Source organism: Phlebotomus papatasi, chromosome 1 (genome assembly GCF_024763615.1).
Source record: "Phlebotomus papatasi isolate M1 chromosome 1, Ppap_2.1, whole genome shotgun sequence".
Lineage (NCBI taxonomy): Eukaryota > Metazoa > Arthropoda > Insecta > Diptera > Psychodidae > Phlebotomus > Phlebotomus papatasi.
Window position 1 is genome coordinate 49,715,686 of NC_077222.1, and position 23,293 is coordinate 49,738,978.

The 23,293-nt window shown below is 33.5% G+C and overlaps 1 protein-coding gene across 1 annotated transcript in view; it reads right to left on the reverse strand.

The window, feature by feature from the left end:
- LOC129804840 (protein CREBRF homolog) overlaps positions 1 to 23,293 on the reverse strand; it is a 38,050-nt gene that overhangs the window by 6,433 nt on the left and 8,324 nt on the right. The window contains exons 2-4 of the mRNA XM_055852496.1: positions 12,641 to 13,143; positions 3,620 to 4,318; positions 3,228 to 3,559 (exon numbers count right to left, since the gene is read on the reverse strand). Of these exons, the coding sequence (XP_055708471.1) occupies positions 3,228 to 3,559; positions 3,620 to 4,318; positions 12,641 to 13,109 (1,500 nt within the window). The 5' untranslated portion in view covers positions 13,110 to 13,143. The remainder of the gene's footprint in view (positions 1 to 3,227; positions 3,560 to 3,619; positions 4,319 to 12,640; positions 13,144 to 23,293) is intronic.

Below are 23,293 nucleotides of genomic sequence, written 5' to 3' on the forward strand. Positions count from 1 at the left end.
ATAGATGCAAATTTGAGGTGATTTTCCAAGGACACCGTGATTTTTTGGAAAATCTTTCTTCGCTCATGTTTTACTCTTGGGTATAGGCAATACATCGAGGGTAATGCGGGTGCTGGAAAACAATTGAGTTTTCCATAAAAATAAAATTTGTCTCACTGTGCATTTTTCTCTTTTCACAAAATACCTGGGGTAGAAGTAAACACTTTCTGGGGAGGATGTAAACACCCTTTTTTCCACCCTTGAAATTAACTTTGCAGCACTTTCAATTATTTTAATTACTTAAGAGATATATAAAGACTATTTATTTTTCAAAAAATCACTACAATTTTTACAAGGAATATTAAAATAGGAAAAAAACTAAAAGCATGCAAATTAAAGACATTTTTCAATGGATTTTCCCCATATTTTGACATCATGTGACTTCTTATTAAACACAGCGCCACCAATTTTTTCGTAGTCAATGAATTAGACATTTCGCATGAAGGTCAATTTCCCGGTCATTTACCTATTCATTTTGTGAAATTGAAATTACCTGTTTACATCTACCCCAAATGCTGTTTTCTGACCAATTATTAATTCTTTCAGAAAAATGAGAATATCAATTTCTCTAGTAAATGCATTAATATAATCCTAAAAGATGTAGGAAAGAACTGATATTGCTACATTTCGATTATTCTACACAGTTTTTAATTTCCAGGTGGAAATCCAAATGACCAAAATAATCGAAATATCAACATTTTCAGGAAAAATGATTTTTATTCTTAAAGTATTAGGATTTTATTGACCAATTAATTTGTGGACATACATCCCCATGGTATCTATGAATGCTTATGGGTTTTATCCTCTGGAGTCTTAAAATTAATGAAAAAAATCATGGTGTTTACAATTACCCCAGTTTACTACTGCCCCAGTTCCCCCTATGTTTCTCGAATAGTGCAATTTATTTTGTCGTGAAGATTTTTAAAGCCTAGGGTCCAAACAAAAAGAGATATCGGCTTACGATCCTTCGTGAGCACTTAGTTCGTTTATGTCCATGACCTGCGGTCATAATCCGTGTTATTAAATTTCCATCACATATAACTGACCGAACAAGATTTTTCTGTGATTCAACAAGATTCCGGTGGGGACACCGGAAATCGTCGGGAAAATACAACTGACTCAGGGAAAACTCATCAAATTTTTCCAGAACTTTCGGCTCAGTCTTCAAGCCTTCATCGGTAGTGGTCAAGTCTATCAAATGTTCTCTGAGATTCGTTCATTAATTGGGTTCTCAAGACCGTTTTTCACAATTTTCTTCACTTTTCTTCTGATGAAAAACGGTGTTAGAGAAATTCTAGAACATTGTAAAAAAGTGCCCCCATTCCCTCTACATGCCCTGTGAACATCCTGACCCAATTAATGAACGAATTTCACGAGAACATTTGAAAGACTTGACCACTGATGACGGCCTGGAGACCGAGCCGAAAGCTCTGGAAAAAGTTGATGTGTTTTCCCTAAGTGAGTTGTATTTTCCCGACGATTTCCGGAATCCCCATTTCGTTAACTATATTACGTCGGTTCATGTTTTACATAATGTTAAAATCTTCTAAAATTATTTCATATCCAATTTGGATTTGGCGTCAAAAGTAAAAGGTCAAAGCCTTTGAAAATGCACAACCTTCCACAATTTTGAATTTTGGTTAGACTTTCTAATCAATGATCTATGAACCGATAGTGAACCGATATGGGCTCAAAATCTGCGAGAAAATAAGTCACTGAGTGCTTTATCACTTAAGTTCAAGCATTAAATTCAAGCAACTGTAAAGCTGGCACCCTTTGACCCTGTTTTAACCAGTAATAATTCTATATAAATTTTTTTTGAGATAATTCAAAAACTGTTAGAAAAATTATGTTTAATACGATTTTACAGAATAAATAACTATTAATTATTAATTTAATAATAATTTTAACTGCTTGACCTCCAAAAGAGAACAGTTTTAACAATCGTGTTTTTTTTTCAACTTCTCTCCATCCTAGCAGCCAAATGTTAAAAGATATTGTCTTCCGGTCTTCGGTGACCCCCCCCCCCCCCCACAAGTCAACATTCTCTATCTAACTTGCCCAAATTACCCCCCCCCCCCCCTCCTAACCCCTCCAAAAACATGTTTTTTTTTGACATTGCAAACAATTGGTCCTGGCGATTTCTTTCATGTTTGGATATGTTTTGGAGGTAGTCTAGCTGAACACTTTATCCTCCTACACCTATCACCGGAAAATTCACCATCTTGAATTATTCAAGGTCAAAGGTCAACCACCCTGGAGGGCCTAATTTTCAACGGATTTGGTTAAATTTGAACTTTTTTGAAAGATCTTTTAATTCTGAACCCGAATGCATTGGCCATAATCGGTCATGGATCGGGAAAGTAACGGTAATAGATTTATTTTCAAAATACTGTTTTTCGCATTTTTTCAGTCTTTTGACCCATATAAAATTTAAACGATAAGAGATATCGACTTCTGGTCTTCGATGACCCCTCCTCAAATGACCTTATCTTGAACCCAACCTCTTTAGTTTTCCCCCCTCCACCTTCATGCGTTCCCTATCCCCCAAAAATAGGCAAAAATGAGTTTTTTTAATTTTGCAAAAAATTGGCCCTGACGATTTCGTTTATTTTTGGATATGTTTTGGAGGTAGTCTAGCTGAACATTTAGTCCATAGACACCTATCACCAGAAAATTCGCCATCTTGAATTATTCAAGGTCAAAGGTCAACCAACCTGGAGGGCCTAATTTTTTAACATACAACAGAGAATATAAAAATTGATAAACAAATTTGCGGCCGAAAATTAGCTCTTAAAACTGACTTTTAAATTTAGTATTTTAAATTAAGATTAAACGATTTGATTGTCAATTAGGGGGAAGTGAGGCACATTTGAATTCAGGGCAGCTTTGAAATTGAGATTTTTCTCCTATTTTTAAATGGAATTGAACTTTATCATAATGTAATTTAGCTTTAAAAACAAATTGTGGAGCTAAATTACATTATGATATGGCTCAAATCCATTTAAAAATTGGAGAAAATTTCCAATTTAAAAGCTGCCCTGAATTCAAAGGTGCCCCACTTCCCCCATATTTTAGAAAAAATATAAATATATATTTTTAAAAATTTTGTTTTAGATAAAAAAAAATTGAAAAATTCAAACGCAAAATTGGTAATTGTATTTTAGTTAAATTTATTGTGGACTTACCTTAATTCCTCGCACAGAACAGTGTGGACTGAAGACGGGATCTGTGACCTCATTCAGTACATGAGGGTCCTCAATATGTGTCTTAATCACCAATCTCTGTCCCTTGGGCCCCTTGGCTTGCACATTGTACTGCCAGAAGAAGCGCTCCTTCTTGCTGCCACTGGCCCCGTTGCCCTTGGATTCGTCATCAGAGTCATTGTCCGTGGAATAGTCCTCGTAGTGATCACTATCGTCATCAGAGTAACCCTCATCTTGGGAGAAATCTGGCGCCTCGGGACTCAAGACACCCCCCGTGCTCAGGGATGACGTAGATCCAGCTTCAGCCATGCTTCCTGGCAGATTAGGCCAGATGTTTAGATGGTATTCGTCAAGGGGAACGAGCGCATTCTTACCTGTTGACAGAAGATGTTGCCTGGGTTCCCGCCTCTGCCAGATTTGCTCCAATCCAAGATGCGTCGGTGCAGATGATGACAATCTGGACGAGGCGAAGCTCTGATTGGACAATACATGGCTCATACCACGATTTCGTGGACCCGGAGCACCGGGACTAAGGGCATTACCGGGCATAACTAAACCCGATGAACGTGGCACGGATACAGAGACGGAAGCCTGCGAAGTGTCTTTGCGCAAGAGATCATGAAGAGTGGATCTCTTGCTGTGGGAAGTGCTGGGCTTTCCGCTACTCTGACTCTTGGGTGGTGGTGTAACGGAATTCTGTAGCAGGGAGGAATTACTGCTGTGATGACTACCCGGGGAAAAGGCAAGACTGGAGTTGAGTGATTTGGTTGGTGTGAATGCGTTGGTGTCAAAGGGACTAGATGAGGTATTGGTGCGTTCGTCATACAGAGCATCGCGTCCAATGGAAATTGTTGGAGATTGGAGAGTGAAGAGATTTAATTGCTGCGTCAGGGGTTGATGTAGACTCCCCACAGAATTCAAACTGCCCGACTGATTAATCCCCATGGATGGCTGTGGTGACAGGGATGAATTCAGTGGGCTGGTCGTGGCTGTTTGCATCTGGTGCAAATTGTGTCCATCCATCATGTACGATGGCTCCTCCGGCAGAATAAGATCATCTATATTCAGGTCCTCTAAAAGCGTATCATCATTAAGTTCAGCCAATGTTGGACCTTTGTTTTTTTGTTATTTCGTGCGTTTCAAACATTTTTTTTTTGGATCACAAGTGTTATTTTTTTTTTTTTGATGGGGGATTTGAGAGAGAAAGAGAAAAACCTCAAGTGAGTTAATTAGCCCGACACCTCGACACCATCAAGTTGCAATGTTACATTGAAAGTATAACAAAAAAAAAGAAATATACAAGACATCCAACAAGAAATAAATAAGAATTTTCTAATGAAAGAAGCCAAAACAAAGCATCAAAAATGTAACAAAATACTCTTCAATTTTTTTCTCTATGCTTTATGCCTTATAAGAAAATCAAATGAAGTAATCAGCAAAATTGTGGGAAAATCCCCTATTTTGCTGCCTCCACTATGGTACTCTCATCACTCTCATATTAATCTTTGACACTCTTTGATGCTTTATCTCAAGAGTTTTTTTTTCCATCAACGTACAAAATATACAAAAATATTTCAATAGCTATCATCAAAGTCTTTTAAATAACAAAACATTTTCAGAAATGCAGAAAATTTTGTGCAAATTTAACCAATTTATATGACAAGACATTTAAATAAAAAATATCGCTTGCAAAAACATAATAAAACTCAGACAAAATTATATTTTTTTTTTTTGCAAAAATTCATTCCATAATTTATTACTCGTTTCTTGATAACAAGGTTACATTTCAATGCATTCAATAGATAAAAAATTAACCCTTAATAACCACAGATTGATAATTTATGTTTTACTTCCCGGAATGACTAATTATTTTTATAAATGAATTTACCAAAAACAAAAAAAAAAACATAATTTACCAAAATGGTCAAGTGGTGATAAAGCCCCGTTAAAAGATCGTTACAAAGCAATAAAGCTTTGCGAAATTCTTGTTCTTGTGAGTTAAATGCTCCAAAAAATTCCAGAAGATTTTTTTTTTATTTTAAAAGTCTTTAAATAAGTTTTCTTCGAGAATATAATTCAACTAATCAGTACCGATTTATAGATCACTTGATAACTTTACTAATAACTTTACATAATCAGTTTATAATCGCTTTGAGTTAGGGTAAATTAAGCTAATTCAAAACCTTCTTCAAATGGAAATTTTTTGCTACTGCAAATGGAAATGTCACTGTTTTCATGATAAATACAGTACTAAATTGCTATATTTATATATTTTCTATACCTCAGTTTCATTATTTAGTTAATTTTGCTCTAAATAAAGCGAAAATCCATTCATATTCACAAATTTTAATTTGTTAATTTCTTCGAAAAATTAAAAGTGTACCTTTTCACTATTAAATTTTCATCGATCGACCATGTTTTCCAATGAAAAACACAATAAATTGACTGTTGTTTATTCGTTTTGTTTAACATTTATATCATATTTCAGGCTAATTTTAATTAAATTAAGTACTAATCTTTATTATTAACTGTACGTGAAGTTTTCAAATGAAATAAACCTATTTCGTGAACAAAAAGAGTTTTTCTGAAGTGTCTACAAATGCTTCAATAGGAAACCCCGGAAATATGATTTTTTTGGAGAGATTTTCTTATTGTTTTAGATGGGAAAGGTAAAAAACCAGGAATAAGAACAAATCCTGCACTCAAGAGCAACTCAACAAGATTTTGGAAGCCCTTCGTCACGGTTTCACTTACACTGTGTCCAATTAGAAACTTTCCCTTGTCTCCATTTGGATTAATTTGTTTCCAATAGAAGCATTTTACACTCGCGTATTTTTCTTGTATTTAAGAAGTTTTCAAATTATATCTAAAGAATTTTCACTAAACAATAACATTCTAGAAGAGTCAAGGAGCAAATTTATGTAATTCTGTTCAGAAAAAATATGAATTTAAGTCTTGAATCTTCTGTCAAAGTTAAAGCGTCTGGAAATGGTTTTGAATTAGGACATTTACCCTATGTCTTTCAGATTTATCAGGGATTCCAAGACCATTCTAGTGAAATCAAAATTGCTCCAATCGATTGAGAAATACGTTTTCAAGTGCTATTTTAATTTTTGCCCTTGAAAAAACTTGGATATTTTTTTAGGTTAAATATCTACGGATATATTCTTTTCTATATAACATACGATATTAGGTGAGATTCTTAACAATCTCACCTACTATAATCCTAACAAAATTTCATGTCGTCCGATCGACCTCAAATTTGGCCAAAATGTGTTTCAGCACTTCCTGATCACGAATATATATGTGGCTAATTTACGTTCCCGGCCGGCCGGCCGGCCGGCCGGCCGCTCTTTGGAGCTTAATAGCTCCTAAACTAAAAAAGATATCGACTTGCGGTTTTCGGCAAAGGTTATATATCGGGTGAAAATTGCAACTTGGTGCATTGACCCCCCACCCCCCACCCCCCACCCCTCCTTCCGCCATTTTGAAGACCCCCCTTTTTTTGTTTTCTCAATAGCTCCGCCCCTATGGCATCGAGCGGGCTCAAATTTTAGTATGTTATAGCTGGGCCTTAGAGCTTTCCATCAATACCAAACTTAAGGTCCCCTGACCCCCCAGACCCGAGCTATAAGGGTCCAAAAAAAATGTCTTAAAATGGCCATAACTCCGGTTCTAATTGTCAGAATTTAAAAAGTGAGGGCTTTTTGGAAAGCTCTCGTGAAATGCCACTTCCTCTTCTAACATCGCAAGTTCATAAAACCACCGCTAGGGGCGCTATTATTAAAAAGAAAATTTTTAAATCTTATAAGTTAAATAACTCAAAAATTCCATTGTGCATCGGGCTGAAAATTTAGTATGTTGTAGCCGTTGATTATACCTATCAAACAAAAAAACCTTAAGTCGATCCATAACCCCTGACCCGAGCTATAAGGGGTCAAAGTTCGAACATTGACCGGCCTCTATCTCCGGTTCTAATTAACATATCGACCTAAATTTTACCTTTTTGGTTTCGTCTCGATGAGCACTTTCAGATGGAAGTTCAAAAAGTCGCCACAGGTGGCGCTGTGATAGCGACAAAATTCATCGAAATTCAAAGTCACTTTTCTCAAAAACGGCATTGTGCAAGTTAATGAAATTTTAGTATGTTGTAGTCCAGTCTAGAACGTTTCCAAAATGGTGCGTAAGTGCGCTGTGGTTTCAATAGAACCGGAGATATGAGGGGTCAAAGTTCACAAAATTCAAAAAATCATATCTCCGGTTCTATGTGACCGATTTTGATGAATGAGGGCTTAAACGAAAGATCTCACCAAATGCTACAACTTTCTAGAACATTTGAACTTTGTGGGACCAACACCAGGGGCGCCACAGTCGAAAAACCAATTTCAATATCACATAACCTCAATTATCTGGACTGTCGCTGAACCGATTTTGATGATTACTTCGACATAATTGTAGAGCACATTTGTCTCTACATTTCCTCTATACATCATTTTCCGCTCAGACTACGCTATCACTCCGATTTTGCCGTTTAAGTGTGAAAAAATTGATTTTTCCCATAATAACGCTTTGAAATCACTCAGATGCCAATTTGACTGCCTCTACTCCACCAAGACACTTAAAATAGGGGTTTAAATGGAAAGTCCCACAAAATACAACAATTCCTTGATATAGTTGAAGTTCAACAAATGACTACTTGGGGAACTCTGGATGAAAAAACGAGTTAAGAAACAAAAAACCTCGCTTATCTTGGCTTCTGAGTAATCGATGAGATCATGTTCTATAGGAAAATTATAGAGTACATTCTGGTCTACATTTCACCCATATAACACTTTTCTGTCACTCCATCCAAATCTTTGATATTTTGGTTTAAATACAAAATTTGTATAATTTCACGAATTTGATTCAAGATAACTGAATGGCGTCTCCCAACTTCAGCTCTAAATCGAATTTGCATGCACTCCGAGTTAGCTCACGTTAAGAATCTCACCTACATAAGCCGGTTAGGATTATCTGTCCTTTTCATATGTTTTCTTAAAATTAATTAATGAAGACTTGAGGAAATGTTGCCCAATAGGATTTTATTTTACTTAAATGAATTACGTTTTTTAACTCCTTAAAGAGAGCCGAAAGAGCAATACTTTTTTTTTAGATCCCTGGAAATTTCCAACCCCCACCCCACACCTCAGGAATCTGTTTTTTGATAATGTTCATCAATAAGAAAATTTCTAACATAGCTATATTTCGTGCTGGTTGTCCATAAAAAAACGTTTAGAGATAGCGTTCGTAATTCTTTCATTTCGGAGAAAGCCTTATAAAGTCGATTCAAATATCACTAATATAACCTTTATACAGTAGACTCTCGCTCAATCGGCTTTTTTTCAATCGGGCGAAAAATTTTGTTAATATTTTTCACGTTTAATTATGAAGTTAATTTACTCAAATTCGCTGTAGTTCTTCCTATTTTATCGTGATTCTTCATAATTGAGCGCTTTTTGTGGAATTTACAAATGCTTTGACGCCCAAATGCTTTGACGCCCACTGGATGACATTTTGCCCCAAATGCCCAATTGAGAGAGAGTCTACTGTATTCTCAATTCCTTCCCTATAAAACTATCTTTTTTAAATGGTTCACAGATTTCCTGGGAGGACATTTCGTCTATACTTGATAATATCCTTTCAATATTCCTAAAAAATATGTCTTCAAGATCTAAGCTTAAAAAAGACTCTAGAGAGCGTGTTTCACAACCGATTTGATCATGTTTGAATCCGTTGGAAAGGTCTTCAAGTCCCTAAGAAGTCTAAACATGTAATGCACCGGCTATGAATCAATTATAATTTTTACCCTAAAATGTAACTCTAAAGCATGAGTCAATTGAACTGCAACTAAATTTAGATTGCTATAACTTTGCAACCGTTCGGGACAACATGCTCAAATTTTGCATAAAGTTAGTTCATTTTATTGGTTACAAGCTCACAAAAGCATTTATGAAATATTATGCGATTTTTTTTATCTGTAATGGCACTAAAACATGATGGCGCGATTGCTCTATATTTCACCTGAAAGGTTCCAATGGTTATCTTTAGGTCCCTTCAAGACCTGAATGGAATTAAATCTTTTGAGTTTTGAAATATAACTCGATACAGGGATACTGCCTGCATTATAAAATTCTATGGTGGATATCGAAAAAATTGCATCATTGTCAACGTTGTCAACCATCGTCCTTAAGATGAAGAAGCGTATCGAACAACTGAACGAAATCCGTGTCATAGCTCTAGAAGACAAACAGTCCATGAGACGCACATATCGCAAATAACCATGAGACAAATATCTGAGAAGGACCTCTATACAAAGTCTTACAAATTCCAAAAACCATAAAATTTTATCGATTTTCAAGAAAAAGTTATACTCGATTGGGTGAATGAGTTGCTTCGCTTGGTCGTTAGATGTCAATTGCCGAAGATCTGCTTCTCTGATAGGCAAAATTATCCAATTGAGTAATCTGTGAACAAGTAACTGGTTGTGTCTAATGGCCTCTACAAACTAGGAGCAAAATTTCTTTAAAAATATCAAAAAAAAAATTCCCCTATCCTTGTAGGCAGAAACGTCAATTTTTTTTTAAAAAAAGGCAATTTTTGACGAAAATTGCCGTAAATCGTGTGGACTTCCGCGATGTCAAATTATCGCTTTCCTTTGGTATTTTTGAAGTATGAGGATCAATGTGTATAGGAAAAAAGTCCTGAAAGAAGCTCTGAAGCCGTGAGTACACAAGAAATCGGTTAGAAATAGTGGAGGTTCCAATAAGCCTCGGAACCATTACAAAAATCTCGCGTCAAGGAAGATTGGCTAAAAAACAGCGTTTCGTTATTGATTTCGAGCGCACGTTGGCCCCCACGATCAGCGAATTGCTCGATTTCTCCAAAAGGAGCATTTTGTTGGTCAATGCTTATAAACAAACATAAAAAATGTCAGAGTGTCAATCCGTTGAGGGCAGCCTTTCGTCTTGAATGGATTTACATTCCGGAGTCTCATCTTAGGGCAACATGCGATGAGTTCATTGATTAACACAGGGCTATTATCCATTCCAAAGGTGATTTTATTCAAAATTTGAAATATATTCTTAAATGTTGACTATTTTCTGATTTTTTTATCGTTTACATCAATAAATTTCATTTTCAAATAAAGAAAACAGTATTTTCAAAATTCGCAGTTCAATTGACTCACCCTGCATATCTTTTATAAAATTTTTGCGCAAATAATAAGATGATTTATGAATCTTCAATGATGCATTCTGTAAATTTTCTATTCTTCTGTCCTAACTTGACCCTATAAAGACGACTAGAACACCTCTGCCCCATATATATATATATATTTTTTATGAATATCTAAAGTTACTTTTCAAAAGTTTGTACATAATCACAAAATACAAGGTCGTAGAAATGGGATCGGGTATCTTTGTTTTTTCCATTTTGTTTTTTACACTTTTGTTTTTCCCAGTTTGTCTTTGCAATCTTTGTCTTCGGTAATTTTTGTTTTTTTTTGGAAACTTTGTCTTTGGAAATCTTGTCTTTCATACATTTTGCACAATTATCGGAAATTGTGTCTGCCACACATTTTTGCACAAGTATATTTTATAACATCCCAAAAATTGCCCTTTTCGCAGAAAATTTCCCTTTGGCCCAACGGGCGGTACAGATAACTTCCCAAAGCACAGAAAATTTTCCTTTGCCAGAAAGGACGAAACTAAAAACTTCCTAAAACATAGAAAAATTCCCTATGCCCGAAAGGACGAAACTAAAAACTTCCTAAAACATAGAAAAATTCCCTATGCCCGGAAGGACGAAACTAAAAACTTCCCAAAACTCGGAAAATTTCCCTTTGCCCCAAAGGACAAAACTAAAAACTTCCCAAAACACAGAAAACTTCCCTTTTGTCCCAAAGGACGAAACTAAAAACTTCCCAAAACACAGAAAATTTCTCTTTGCCAGAGAGGACGAATCTAAAAACTTCCCAAAACACAGAGAATTTCTCTTTGCCAGAAAGGAGGAAACTAAAAACTTCCCAAAACACAGAAAATTTCCCTTTGCCCCAAAGGACGAAAATAAAAACTTCCAAAAACACAGAAAATTTCTCTTTGCCAGAAATGACGAAACTAAAAACTTCCCAAAACACAGAAAATTTCTCTTTGCCAGAAAGGAGGAAACTAAAAACTTCCCAAAACACAGAAAATTTCCCTTTGCCTCAAAGGACGAAACTAAAAACTTCCCAAAACACAGAAAATTTCCTTTTGCCCCAAAGGACGAAACTAAAAACTTCCCAAAACACAGAAAATTTCTCTTTGCCCCAAAGGACGAAACTAAAAACTTCCCAAAACACAGAAAATTTCCCTGTGTCCGAAAGGACGAAAATAGAAACTTCCCAAAACATAGAAAATTTCCTTTTGCCCCAAAGGACGAAACTAAAAACTTCCCAAAACACGGAAAATTTCCCTTTGCTCCAAAGGACGAAACTAAAAACTTCCCAAAACACAGAAAATTTCCCTATGTCCGAAAGGATGAAAATAAGAACTTCCCAAAACACAGAAAATTTCCTTTTGCCCAAAGGACGAAACTAAAAACTTGATTTCCAAAGACAAATATTCCAAAAAACAAAGATTTCAAAGATAAACTGAAAAAACAAAAGTGTGAAAAACAAAATGGAAAAAAACAAAGATTCCGCAAAAAGAAAAATGCCTCGTCCTTACAGGATTAACTCCCATAGCAGTAGGCCATCAGGAAAAAAGTTTTTGATATTCATCAAAATCTTCGTCAAAAATAATTTTAGACCACGCCCCATGAAGTTATGGCCAACTAAGATTGACTATTTGTAATTTTCAATGTTGAATTACAGGATACGAAAATTGGGCTTAAATGTTAGATGAAACCTAAAGATGTGCTCCTAATGCAAAATAAACCTTGCCCCTAACAAGCATCGAATGGAATAATTTTTTTTCGCAATATAATTATTTACAAATTAAAAGATACTATTAAATATTTCAATACGACATTGAAGTGTTAAAAAAAAGTCAACTTTTGTGGCATTATAAAAATCTTCATGTTATTGCTTTTTCGCAAAACTATTAAAAAATCATTAATAGAAAATTAAGCAATAAATTACAGAATTATGGAAAATTGAATAATATTCAGTATTATTACAAAAGTAGAAAATTCAAAATGCTAAAAATTATTGAGTCATATAGAACAGAAAAGCAAAAAGAATTGTGTTTTTCTCTTTTTGGGAACGGAATGAAATGAAAAAATAAAGACAGAAACTATTTCAAGATTTGTGATTTGAGGAAGCAAATTATTAAAGGAAAAAAAATAACAAAGATAAGTGAAGGGACAGAGAGACTCACCTTGAATCAAATCCGCCTTATCGACTTGGAAGATATCATCGTCATCCATGTGAAAGGGCTCAGACTTTGTGGTGACCATTGCAGCCCCAATATCACTCCACATTGTTGAATTGGTCGGTTGCATATCTGCGTACATACTGGCACTGGTGGCACCCAATGGATTCAACTGCATTGTGATATCCTGAGATGAGTCAAAATCGAAGCCAAAGTCAGAAAAATCGAAATTCATGCGAGTTGATCCACGCGAAGGGATCGGCATCGAGGCGGTGGTCATCATTGGATTGTCTTTCAGTGTGTCCATGGCGCAATAGTCTGTACCACTATTGACACCACCTGAATTATTTGCCCCGAGATCCTCCAGATCACCGCCCGTGCCCAGGAGACCTGGCTCCACCTTCACCACAAGACGCCCCTGCGAGGAATTACTGTCGAAGAAGTCACTGCTTGTGTAGATGTGATTATCATTCATTATATTGAACGTCTCTGGGCCTACACAAGTTTTTCTGCAAAAAGAAAAAAGCGTGAGGGTAATTTAACAAAAGTGAAAATTAAATTGGCACTTTAAGCTTGCATTTCTAAATCAAAAATTGGATCACTAGATATGAAAATCTGGTTATGAACTTAAGCAATGGCTCAATGTAAAGATTTTTTTCGCCACTTATATTGAAATCCACTATTTTTGGCGATTTATGAAATAAATGATCAAAAAAAAATTATTTGTGTTTTTACTGCTGCTACGTATAGAGTCGAAAAATAATAATTATTCGTTTTTGATTTACGATTTTGAGCATTTTTTAAAGTACTATTTTAAGCAAGTGCACCGAATCTAATATTTCTTATCAAATATAATATACTGTCATTAAATTTTCATCAAGCAAAATATACCTATTTGGATAAATAATTTAATTAAATATTTAATATTTATATATACTAAATATTTAATAACACTTGTGGAATTCATAAAATTTGTATTTAGTTAATTAATATTTCATTTTATATTATTTTTATATAAAAATGAGGCATGGCGAAAAGTGGTAATATTCTGGAATTGATTTTACCACCTGTCGCCATCTCTTTTCAATAGGCGACGTTAACTAAAAGTTCGCAGACTCTCAGTTGTCCAATCTGCATTGTTTACTTTCTGAAATGGTCCTATAATTTGATTTCTCAAATAAAACCGAAGAAAAATGATTTAAAGTGAGTAATAAAAAGGTGGTCATGAGGAAAAAGAAATGCTGAATGTAATCTTTGCATAACATTGCCCAAAATAATCGAGTTTGGACGTTTTCAAGAGGGTGGCGAGAAGTGGTTACAAAACTGGCGAAAAGTGGCGACGAAGTGGTTATTTCTGCATTATTAATGAAAATAAGTTTTTTTTAAGTAGTCCAGCGTTAAATTGTAGTTAGTTAAATTTCACGAATCTAGAGCCAATACATCTAAGTAGTTTTGTGTCAAATTTGAGTTATCTTATAATAAGGGTTCAAAAGTTATAATAAAATTAATTCCTTTTTTTCCTAAAGGTGGCGATAAGTGGTTATTCCACCCCCTATGTTCAAGACTCTATAAAAAAGTTATCTACAATTTTAGGTTGACGGAATTGTCCTCGGAAATCTTCCAAACTTCCCAATCTAATTTACAGACTTATTGCCAGATAATAGAAAAAACAAATTTATATAGATTCAATATCAAATAGAAATTGAACAAAAGTATAAAAAAGTTCAAGTCTTTTAAGTAATAACGACCCAATAAAAAACTTTTAATAATAAGTAAAATCTTCTAAATCACATGTAGCAGACAACACAGTAATTTGAATATTTCTTCTCTTCAAATTTCTATTAGCTTTTTAACCCTGGCTAAATTTTCTTTTAGACTTCTTGCAAAATTACTTCAATTTCTAGTAAATTATATTTCAGAGAATTAAGAACAATAATACAATTTACCTAATTCCTTTAAAAAATCTTTATGACCCCATGAAAAATGCATCTGCAATTTTCTATGAGAGGGATTGTCTTTAGATTTCCAATAAACTTTTCTAATTTTCCGCAATTCTAAACATGTAAGTATAATACATATTTAATTCGCTAAATACGAATATAATGAGAAAGAAAGCCTGAAATCAAATTTTGAAGAAACCCTTACCAACAAAATAAAAAAAAAAGTAACCAATGACGTCAAGCAACGCTATAGACAATTTTGAATAAAACAGCAAATACCTTGATCCCAATAATTTCCAATACAAAAAAAATCACTGCAAAGAAATACTAAATTAACAAAATCCAATTTTATTAGATTAAAAAATTTTTTCATGTGAAAAATTCCCACAATTCCTTCATCAAAATCTCATCACTTTTCCGTTTTTTTTTTTATTATTATTTTCTAAATGGCAAAAGTGTGTGTTGAGAGCGGAATGGAGAAAAATGACGCGACAACTCAAGGTGGTAGAGCAAAAAAAGGGAGATGAAAAAATCTTTTGAGAATCCACCCACTCCTGTCCAATATCAGAGATGCCTCCGCGCACCATTGGAAAAACATGAAGAGAAGGTGAAAAATTCATCGGAAAATTACAAATAAGCACAAAACACACATTTTATGTTTTTCTCTCACTGATATCCTTTTCATCCTCATACCAAATGATTCACTCATCCTCCAAAAAAGCATTAAATTTGCGTCTTCAGCAGACCAAAAGTCTTTTTGTCCAAAACAGTCTGAGAGATTGGAAAATAGGCATAGAATTCCAGAGAAATTTTCACACCCAAAATTCAATAAAAGAATTTTTAAATGGAATTCTTCAAATTGAAAACATTCAAGTGACGCAATTTTCGCATACACATCATATTTTTTTTGTGCGTGTATCCTCAAACACGTGTCGTTAGGACATGGTAGAGAAATACATTCATATATATTTTTTTTAATGTTTATTTATGTCTAACAAACTCACCCAACATTAAGAAACATTTTTCCTCTAAGACGGCAGCAGATTTTCCCGATAGTATCATCAATCAATAATATTCCGATAAAATGTCTTTTTCTGATTTGTAAAGAATGTTATTGCAAATGTTTTCAAGAGTTCGGAAAAACACGTTTTTTTTATTCAGTAGAAATCTTCCTTTCAATTGTACATTTTTCAATACACCATGGAGTAAATAACAATGAATATTGTCACTTGTGTGAAGAAAAACACATCAAACAAATAATCACTTTTCAAATGGAACAGAAGCATGAAACACGTGAGTTTATTTCATTCTCTGTTGTTATTTTTCTCAACTTGTTTACACACATAGCGTCCAAGAGACGCTATTGAGAAAATACATAAATTAAATAAAACTATGTCTTGTATGAAAAATAGTGAAATAGTGTGACAACAAACACTTCTAAATAATTCACAATTTATATTCTATTTTAATAATATTTATTACATACTGCAAGTAAATTAACCGAACAAAACATTCACTCTGGACTGTTTTTTTTTCTTTTTTCAAGTAAATAATGGAAAACTTTTCACAATATTTTAGGTAAAATGAATCACTAAGAAATTTTCCACGCAATCCTTTTCACTATCTCACTCTCCCACTATCTCTTTCTCACTTGCAAACGAAAGTTTATGTTTGGAATGTTTGAGAAAGTTCTAAATTCATTTTTTTTTTGCACTCGCTCGTTCTAGACACTTTATTCACTTTTCAATTGGGATTTTTGTATCTTTCTGTAGTCTCATTCACTGATATTTCCCACACATATCTTCCGGTTGAATTTGTTTACACGTCTTCATTTTCAATTTGCTCGATCGTGACTGAACAACATGAAATGTAAACAAGACTAACTCCCCGCTCTTGTCTTATTTATCACAATCTAACTCACTATCTCTCTCACATTACCCAGCTCCAAACACTATCTTACTCTCTTCCGCCAATTTGTTGTTTTTGATTTTTTTTTTGCCTTTTCACAATGAAAGAATGTTTTCTTCCAACTCTTCTTGGCATTCGCACAATCTCAAGTGGCTCTTTCCTTTCCTTGAAGCGCACACGCGAAAAAGAATTTTTGCAAATTACATCATGAACTTTGGTCAGCGAGACTCATCTCTTATCCCCACCCGTTTTTGCCATTACTATATATACATATATATGGGACACCAGTCAGGCAGATTGTAAACAAAAACACAATCAAAAAAACAAGTTAAGAAAAAGCTATGTGATAGAATGAGAAAACAATTCAAATGTGCTCGCAAACACAAGAGACGGACATAGTGTAGACAATTCCACAGGAATGACGCATACTCAGTACACACGCGTGTACGGAATATTTAATGGGGCCTCAGCTGGTGAAGAGGCGTAAAGCGGGGAAAAAGTTGTACCCAGAAAAAAGGAAAACATTTTCGACTCATAACACAAAATGACCTTGACAATATTACACACAAATATATATACATTACACATTTCCCTTTCCCCTCTTTCACTCATCAACAATCATTTTGCTTATATAGATTACCACGAAGAACTATTAAAAATAATATTCACACACAAACTTAGAACATCTTCAATATGTTTTCAAATTTAAAAGCTCTCTCTCATCTCTCTCTCTCGCTCTTGCACCAAAAACACTAATTCATGGGGGCTCATCACTGTTGGCGTCAGAGAAAAGCCTCCTCACCAATTAACAAAAAAAAGATAAAGCTATACAATATAAAAATTTGCCCCCATTTTCATTGATCACTGAATTCAGCTAAATTATTTCATTCAACAGCTAAAGGATAACCAGTAAAAACAAATAAAAAGCCAGTTATGAGATTTCACATCAACAATTTAAAAAAAAAAACCAGAAAATATTTTTCCAATGTTTTTCATAAGAATTATCACTTAAGTGAGATATATTCATGTACAATTGCAGTGATTTTGGTTGAAAAAAAAATCTGGGTGTTGTGAAACTTTAGAAATTTTTGATAATTTGCATTTAATAGGATGATGAAATAAAAACAAAAACTTTCTCATACATATTAAATTTTCGAGATAAAACCTTTCGAGTTGTAAAAAAAAAACCGTTGATAGGACAATAAAACACAATGACCTCATAATTTGATTACAGAATAAAAAAAAACTGTCTGTAGATTCAAAAAACATATCACTCGAAATAATTAAGGATTAACTTTATTCAGTTATTGATTTTCCAAATGTCAACAAACTTTAAATAGACGTTCTGAGGCCAAGAGCCCAACAATCAGGGAAGTAAATTAACATAACTTCTACCATAGAATATAAATTCAACGATGACTGCCACATTATTATATTTTACTCTTAGGTCAGTGTGATAATCATAACTAAAAAACTTCAAGAATAATCTAATTTGAGGTCTAATTCAGTTAATAAGAAAAAAAACACATGAAATCGTACAATATAATTTTCAAGCAATAACAAAATTTAACAAAAAAGCGAAATTCTAAAATAATGATTAAAAGATCCAAAGCTTATAGAGTATAACATCGGACTAAAGTCCCAAATAGACTCAGACTCTGTTCATAGGCTTCGAAAGCTCGTAAAAAATCAGGGTAGAGTATATCAGCCCAAATTATTATACAATAAGAGCTTAAGATCAGGGATCAGATATTCTTTGCCTAAATTTTCTTCACCTGATTTCTTTACCGCCAAATTGTACAAGCTGAACAATCTTGAGAATCTGTCTTAGCCTGATGCCCTAGACACACTTACGACTTAAGCCGAGAGATGGCTTAACGTCATTTTAATCAAAACAATGCAATGATCAGATTACATTTCCATCAGTTTCTGACTAATCTGTCTCTCGGCTTAATCCGAGATAGGGCTTAGTTCTGAGAAATTGATGGGGATTTAGTCAAATCATTATTTTGATTATAATTACGTTGCCGTCTCTCTGGTTAAGTCGTAAGAGTGTCTAGAACATTAATCTATTGAGACCTTAACTTTAACGGCCTTGGGAGATTTCCAACAATATCGAACCAATTCATAAATCACTTCAAAACCGTCAAATAGCATAAAAATCAAAACATTCCCTGTTTTAAACTTCTCCCGAATTCAAAGAGTTTTCAAAAAAATCCACATCTGCCAAAATCAGTTTTAAAATCCGTTCTAATTTAACACCTTGAAAATCCGGTCAAAGTAATTTACAGATACTGTTGCAAGTCATATATTGATGAAATGTCCACTTGGATAATTTTCGAAACTTATCCGAAAGTGATGAATAATGTTGCAGCCGTTTTCGAGACCTTCCAAAAACTTTGATGCAACACATCACCCTATACGTAATGAGAATGACATATAGATGGTGCCGTTATTGACAATTTCATATGATTTTTAAAAAAATATACACTTAATTTTGAGATATCCAAATAATTGGGGGTTAAATTATAGATTATGACGTTTTTTTTATTTTATTTTCTTTTTTTTTGAGTAAGGTAAAGTGCCCTCACTTAACCGGTGGATCAATTTTTGAATGCTTAATGGTCAATTTATATGAAATTGTCGCTGATTCGTATATTTTATGGAATAATTGACATATTAATGTAAGATCATACGCTAAATATTTGAGCAAATATAAATAAATTGAATAAATAACTCTTCCAATCGGGTCGAGGAACTGGTCGACTGAAGGCACTTTACCTTATTTGGTAGCTGTCAGACAGATATGTGAGATGTAGATGACAGACAGTGTATGATTTTAAAAGTGTTTTTAAGCAAGTTTTGATACTTTAAAAACAATTACAAAACCAAAAAAAACGAAAACAATTTATTAAATTAATTTATCATTGTTTTTCTTTTATGGGAAAAATACCGTCGTCACAAAAAGGCTTGACTTGATAAGTGTTATCAAGCCAAGCCTTTGCTGACCTTGAACGTGCCGTAGAGACATCTTTTTTTTAATGTATTTTCAATAGTAATATTGATGATAATAATAATAATAATAATAGTAAACACTAATTGCCCAATGCATAATAGTTTTTGTTTTGTAGAAATATTTTTGACATTTCAGTGGGAGTGAATGAATTATATATAAATGCAGTCATCTCGCTCACTCTCAGAGGAAGTTTCGAAAACATGTTTACAAAACAAAAATTATAATGAGTTACGAAACTTATTGAATGATTTGTTAGCAGAACAATAGTGAGCGGAGATCATAATGTTAATGATCCCAAAGTCGGCTTATAGGGGTATATCCGAAGTCACTAAGGGAAGAGCACCAACGAGCGGCAGTGTTCCTCGGATCGTCATTATTACCATATTGTTGCACCAATTCAAATGACTTTTTAAAAATTATTAGCTACTTTTTACCATTTAACTTTCACAAGAATGTAGTGCATTAGTTCAAATTTAATTTATACTACCAATTTTCCGTGAGACACTTGATTAAATTCGTGACGATCCGAAGTACAACGTACACAGTTGCAATTACATCTATTTTTTATCAAATTATTGTAAAAATTTAAAATTCAAATGAACAGATATAGTGAAACGGATCACTATTATTCCGATTAGCATACACAAAAATATCAAATAGTATTTTGAGTCTTATATTTTCAACTAAATATTGAGCATGTCTCTTAACATTCCGATCCGGGGTGCCCTTCCCTTATCTACCCAATTCCTAAAAATTAAGATCAAGTAGGGTAAAGTGGTATAAGTTGGACAGTGGTACAAGTTGGACAATGGTACAATTTGGACAGGGCTTTTTGTCTTGATAAATTTAGTACTTCATTTTTATTTGTATATTTTTAATGCTTTAATTTTATAATTTGGTTCCTTGTGCTTTAAAACAAATTTTGTACTATTTTTATCAAGAAAAAAGCCATGTCCAACTTGTACGGGCAAATTGTCCAACTTGTAAAACTAATTCCAAATTATACACTTTACCCTAATCATATTTCAAGACATTTTTAATGAAATATTTTGACCAAATTTATTTAGAAATAAATGTTTAAGATCAAGTATTGGACTTATTTTCTTGAAAAACTGTAGTCTAAGTTCCCAAACTTTAACCTTTACAATTTCATGGAACCGTTTTACCGTGTTTTCCAACCTGTAGTGTCTAGACTTATGCCCTAGACACACTTACGACTTAAGCCGAGAGACGGCTTAGTAGAAAATGATGGAAATGCAATTTAACCATTATTTCTAATATTAATTGTGCTAAGCCGTCTCTCGGCTAATCCTCAGATCGGTCAAGGCCCTTAGACTCAAAATTCTTGAGAAAATTTAACTCTTCCTAAGTACTACAGAGATAAATTTAAATATTTCATGTTTAAATATCATCAAGAAATTTTAGAACTTGTATTTTGAGTATAGAAAAACAAAGAACATAAAAAACAATAGTCTCTTTTTCTTTTTAGACAAAGAGTATCCAAATTTGCCTTGTCCTAAGTATACCACCTCATCATTTATATAAATCCATAAAATAGGCAGACAAAAAACAGAACGATCAATAAAAGAATAACAAATTTTCCTTCTCTCGGGCACACAAAAGAAGTCACATAGCACTTGTCGAAAATCTTCTTAGCAAAAGAGTGTATTTTTAATTTATTTGTTGTGATTATGTGAACTCTTTAAGAAAGTCGTAGGTTTATTTTTATAACTTATACTTTTGACTATTGAGTTCTTCTTTTTCCACATATATTTCTTTCGCATGTTACTTTAACCACTTGAGCATTTCATCACTGAAACAAACTCTACTTTTTGGGCTATTTTGAACCGGGAAGTCATATAAGAGACACATAGATTTTTTTTCCTCATTCAACCTTGGAAATAAATATATGTATATAAAAATATCTAACACACAAACACCAAAGAGATTCGTAAACTTATCGTAAGAATTACCAATCTTAACAATAGTATTTAGTTGTTGAGAGACACACTATAATATGTGGGAAAAACTTTTAGTGCTGGAAGATTTAAAAAAGAAAACCTCTATAGATGAAACCACTACAATTAAAGTTTCTCACCTCAGTCAAATGGCTCAGCTGTGAATAAATTATGCTGAAGGCTGTCTCATGACCAATCACCAGACAGAGGATGTCAGCTTTTTGACGAAGAAACGCTTCATGGGTGTTCAACCACAAAAAAAAGCTTTTGCCATTGAAAGGAGGAAAGAAGCCAGTAAACTTTGACTTTTAGTTGTTCTTCTCGATTGACATTTTTTTTCTAATGCCATATAGTTATATCGAAGATAAAAAAAGAAGAACTCTAATCTACCCACACAGACACGGATAAGAGACCTATCTATATAAATCCTCCAAATAGCAAATATATACGTCAGATGAATGTGGAGATATTATCTATTTAGGAATTTCTTGATCAATATAGGCATTCTTTTTTCCTTACTTTCACATCAAAAACCACCCACAAGTGTTTTTCTCTTCATAACTCGCCTCTTTCACGAAAATTTCACCCACATGGGGTATTTTGAGACCTATATATGCGTGGGAAAAGGAAACTGATAAGGAAGTCCATTCAGAAAAATTCCACAAAATATTGGATTTCGCAAAAGACATTATATACTCGTCAAATGATATCAAATTCAACACCAATGACGAAGATGAACAACAAATTTTCAGCAACACCAGCATTAAATTCAACAAACAATTGGATTAATTTACTTGTTTGTGTGTTTTAATAGAAAAGCAAATGAGGGGATATACACACGATATATTATTATGTTCTATTAAAAATGTTTAAATATATATATCACTTTTAAATCCAAATGAATGTATGTAACCACAGGGGTACTTCTTAGTGTTTTTTTTCTTATTATGTATTTTCAAAAGAGAGAAACACAAGGAAAATTCATTAAACAAGAAGGCATTCAACCGAAATCCAAAAATAGACCAATTTTCCATCAATTATCTTAAACATTTCGCACAATCATCAATGTTTATCAGTCATCACGGGCACTTGTCAGTATAAAATCCCAAGATAATGGTCTCTGGTTACTTTTTTTTGGGGAATTTTTAATTCTTTCCAGTAATATTTTTACAACCACGAGCCCCTTGTGGAAACTTTAGCACAATATAGTCACATTATCACAGAGATAAGCGACCAGACCGAAACAATGGAAAGCTTCATTTGAAGCTTCAACCAATCAAAATCAGTGAAAACACAATTACAAGAGATTTGTAAGCTAAATTAACCCTTAAATTAGCTGGCAAAATATTTCGAAATTGTGCCAAAAATTCTAAAATCAAGATATTTTATTTTTGTTGCTTTAATCTGTCTTATAGGGCATGCTTTTTCTCTTACTTTGTAAATATGCCTCTGATTTCTGGGATAAAGAAAGCCTAAAATTATAAATTATATCACAAAAAAGCGCCATAGACCGGAATGTTAAGACATACACCGCATATTTAGTTGAAAACATAAATCCCAAAACACAGTTTGGTATTTTTATATATGCTAATTATATTATTTTAATGACTTTTTTACCTGTATCTCAAGACATTATAAGTCCATTTGAATTTTTACTATTTACAAAATTAAAAAAAAAAAAAACAATATAAATGTAATTGCAAAAATGTACCTTATACCTCGGATCACCATGAATTTATTCAGACGTCTTAGGATAATTACGATTTTATAAATTAAATGTAAACCAATGCAGCGCATCCTTGTAAGAGTTAAATTATATAAGTTGCGGATAATTTTT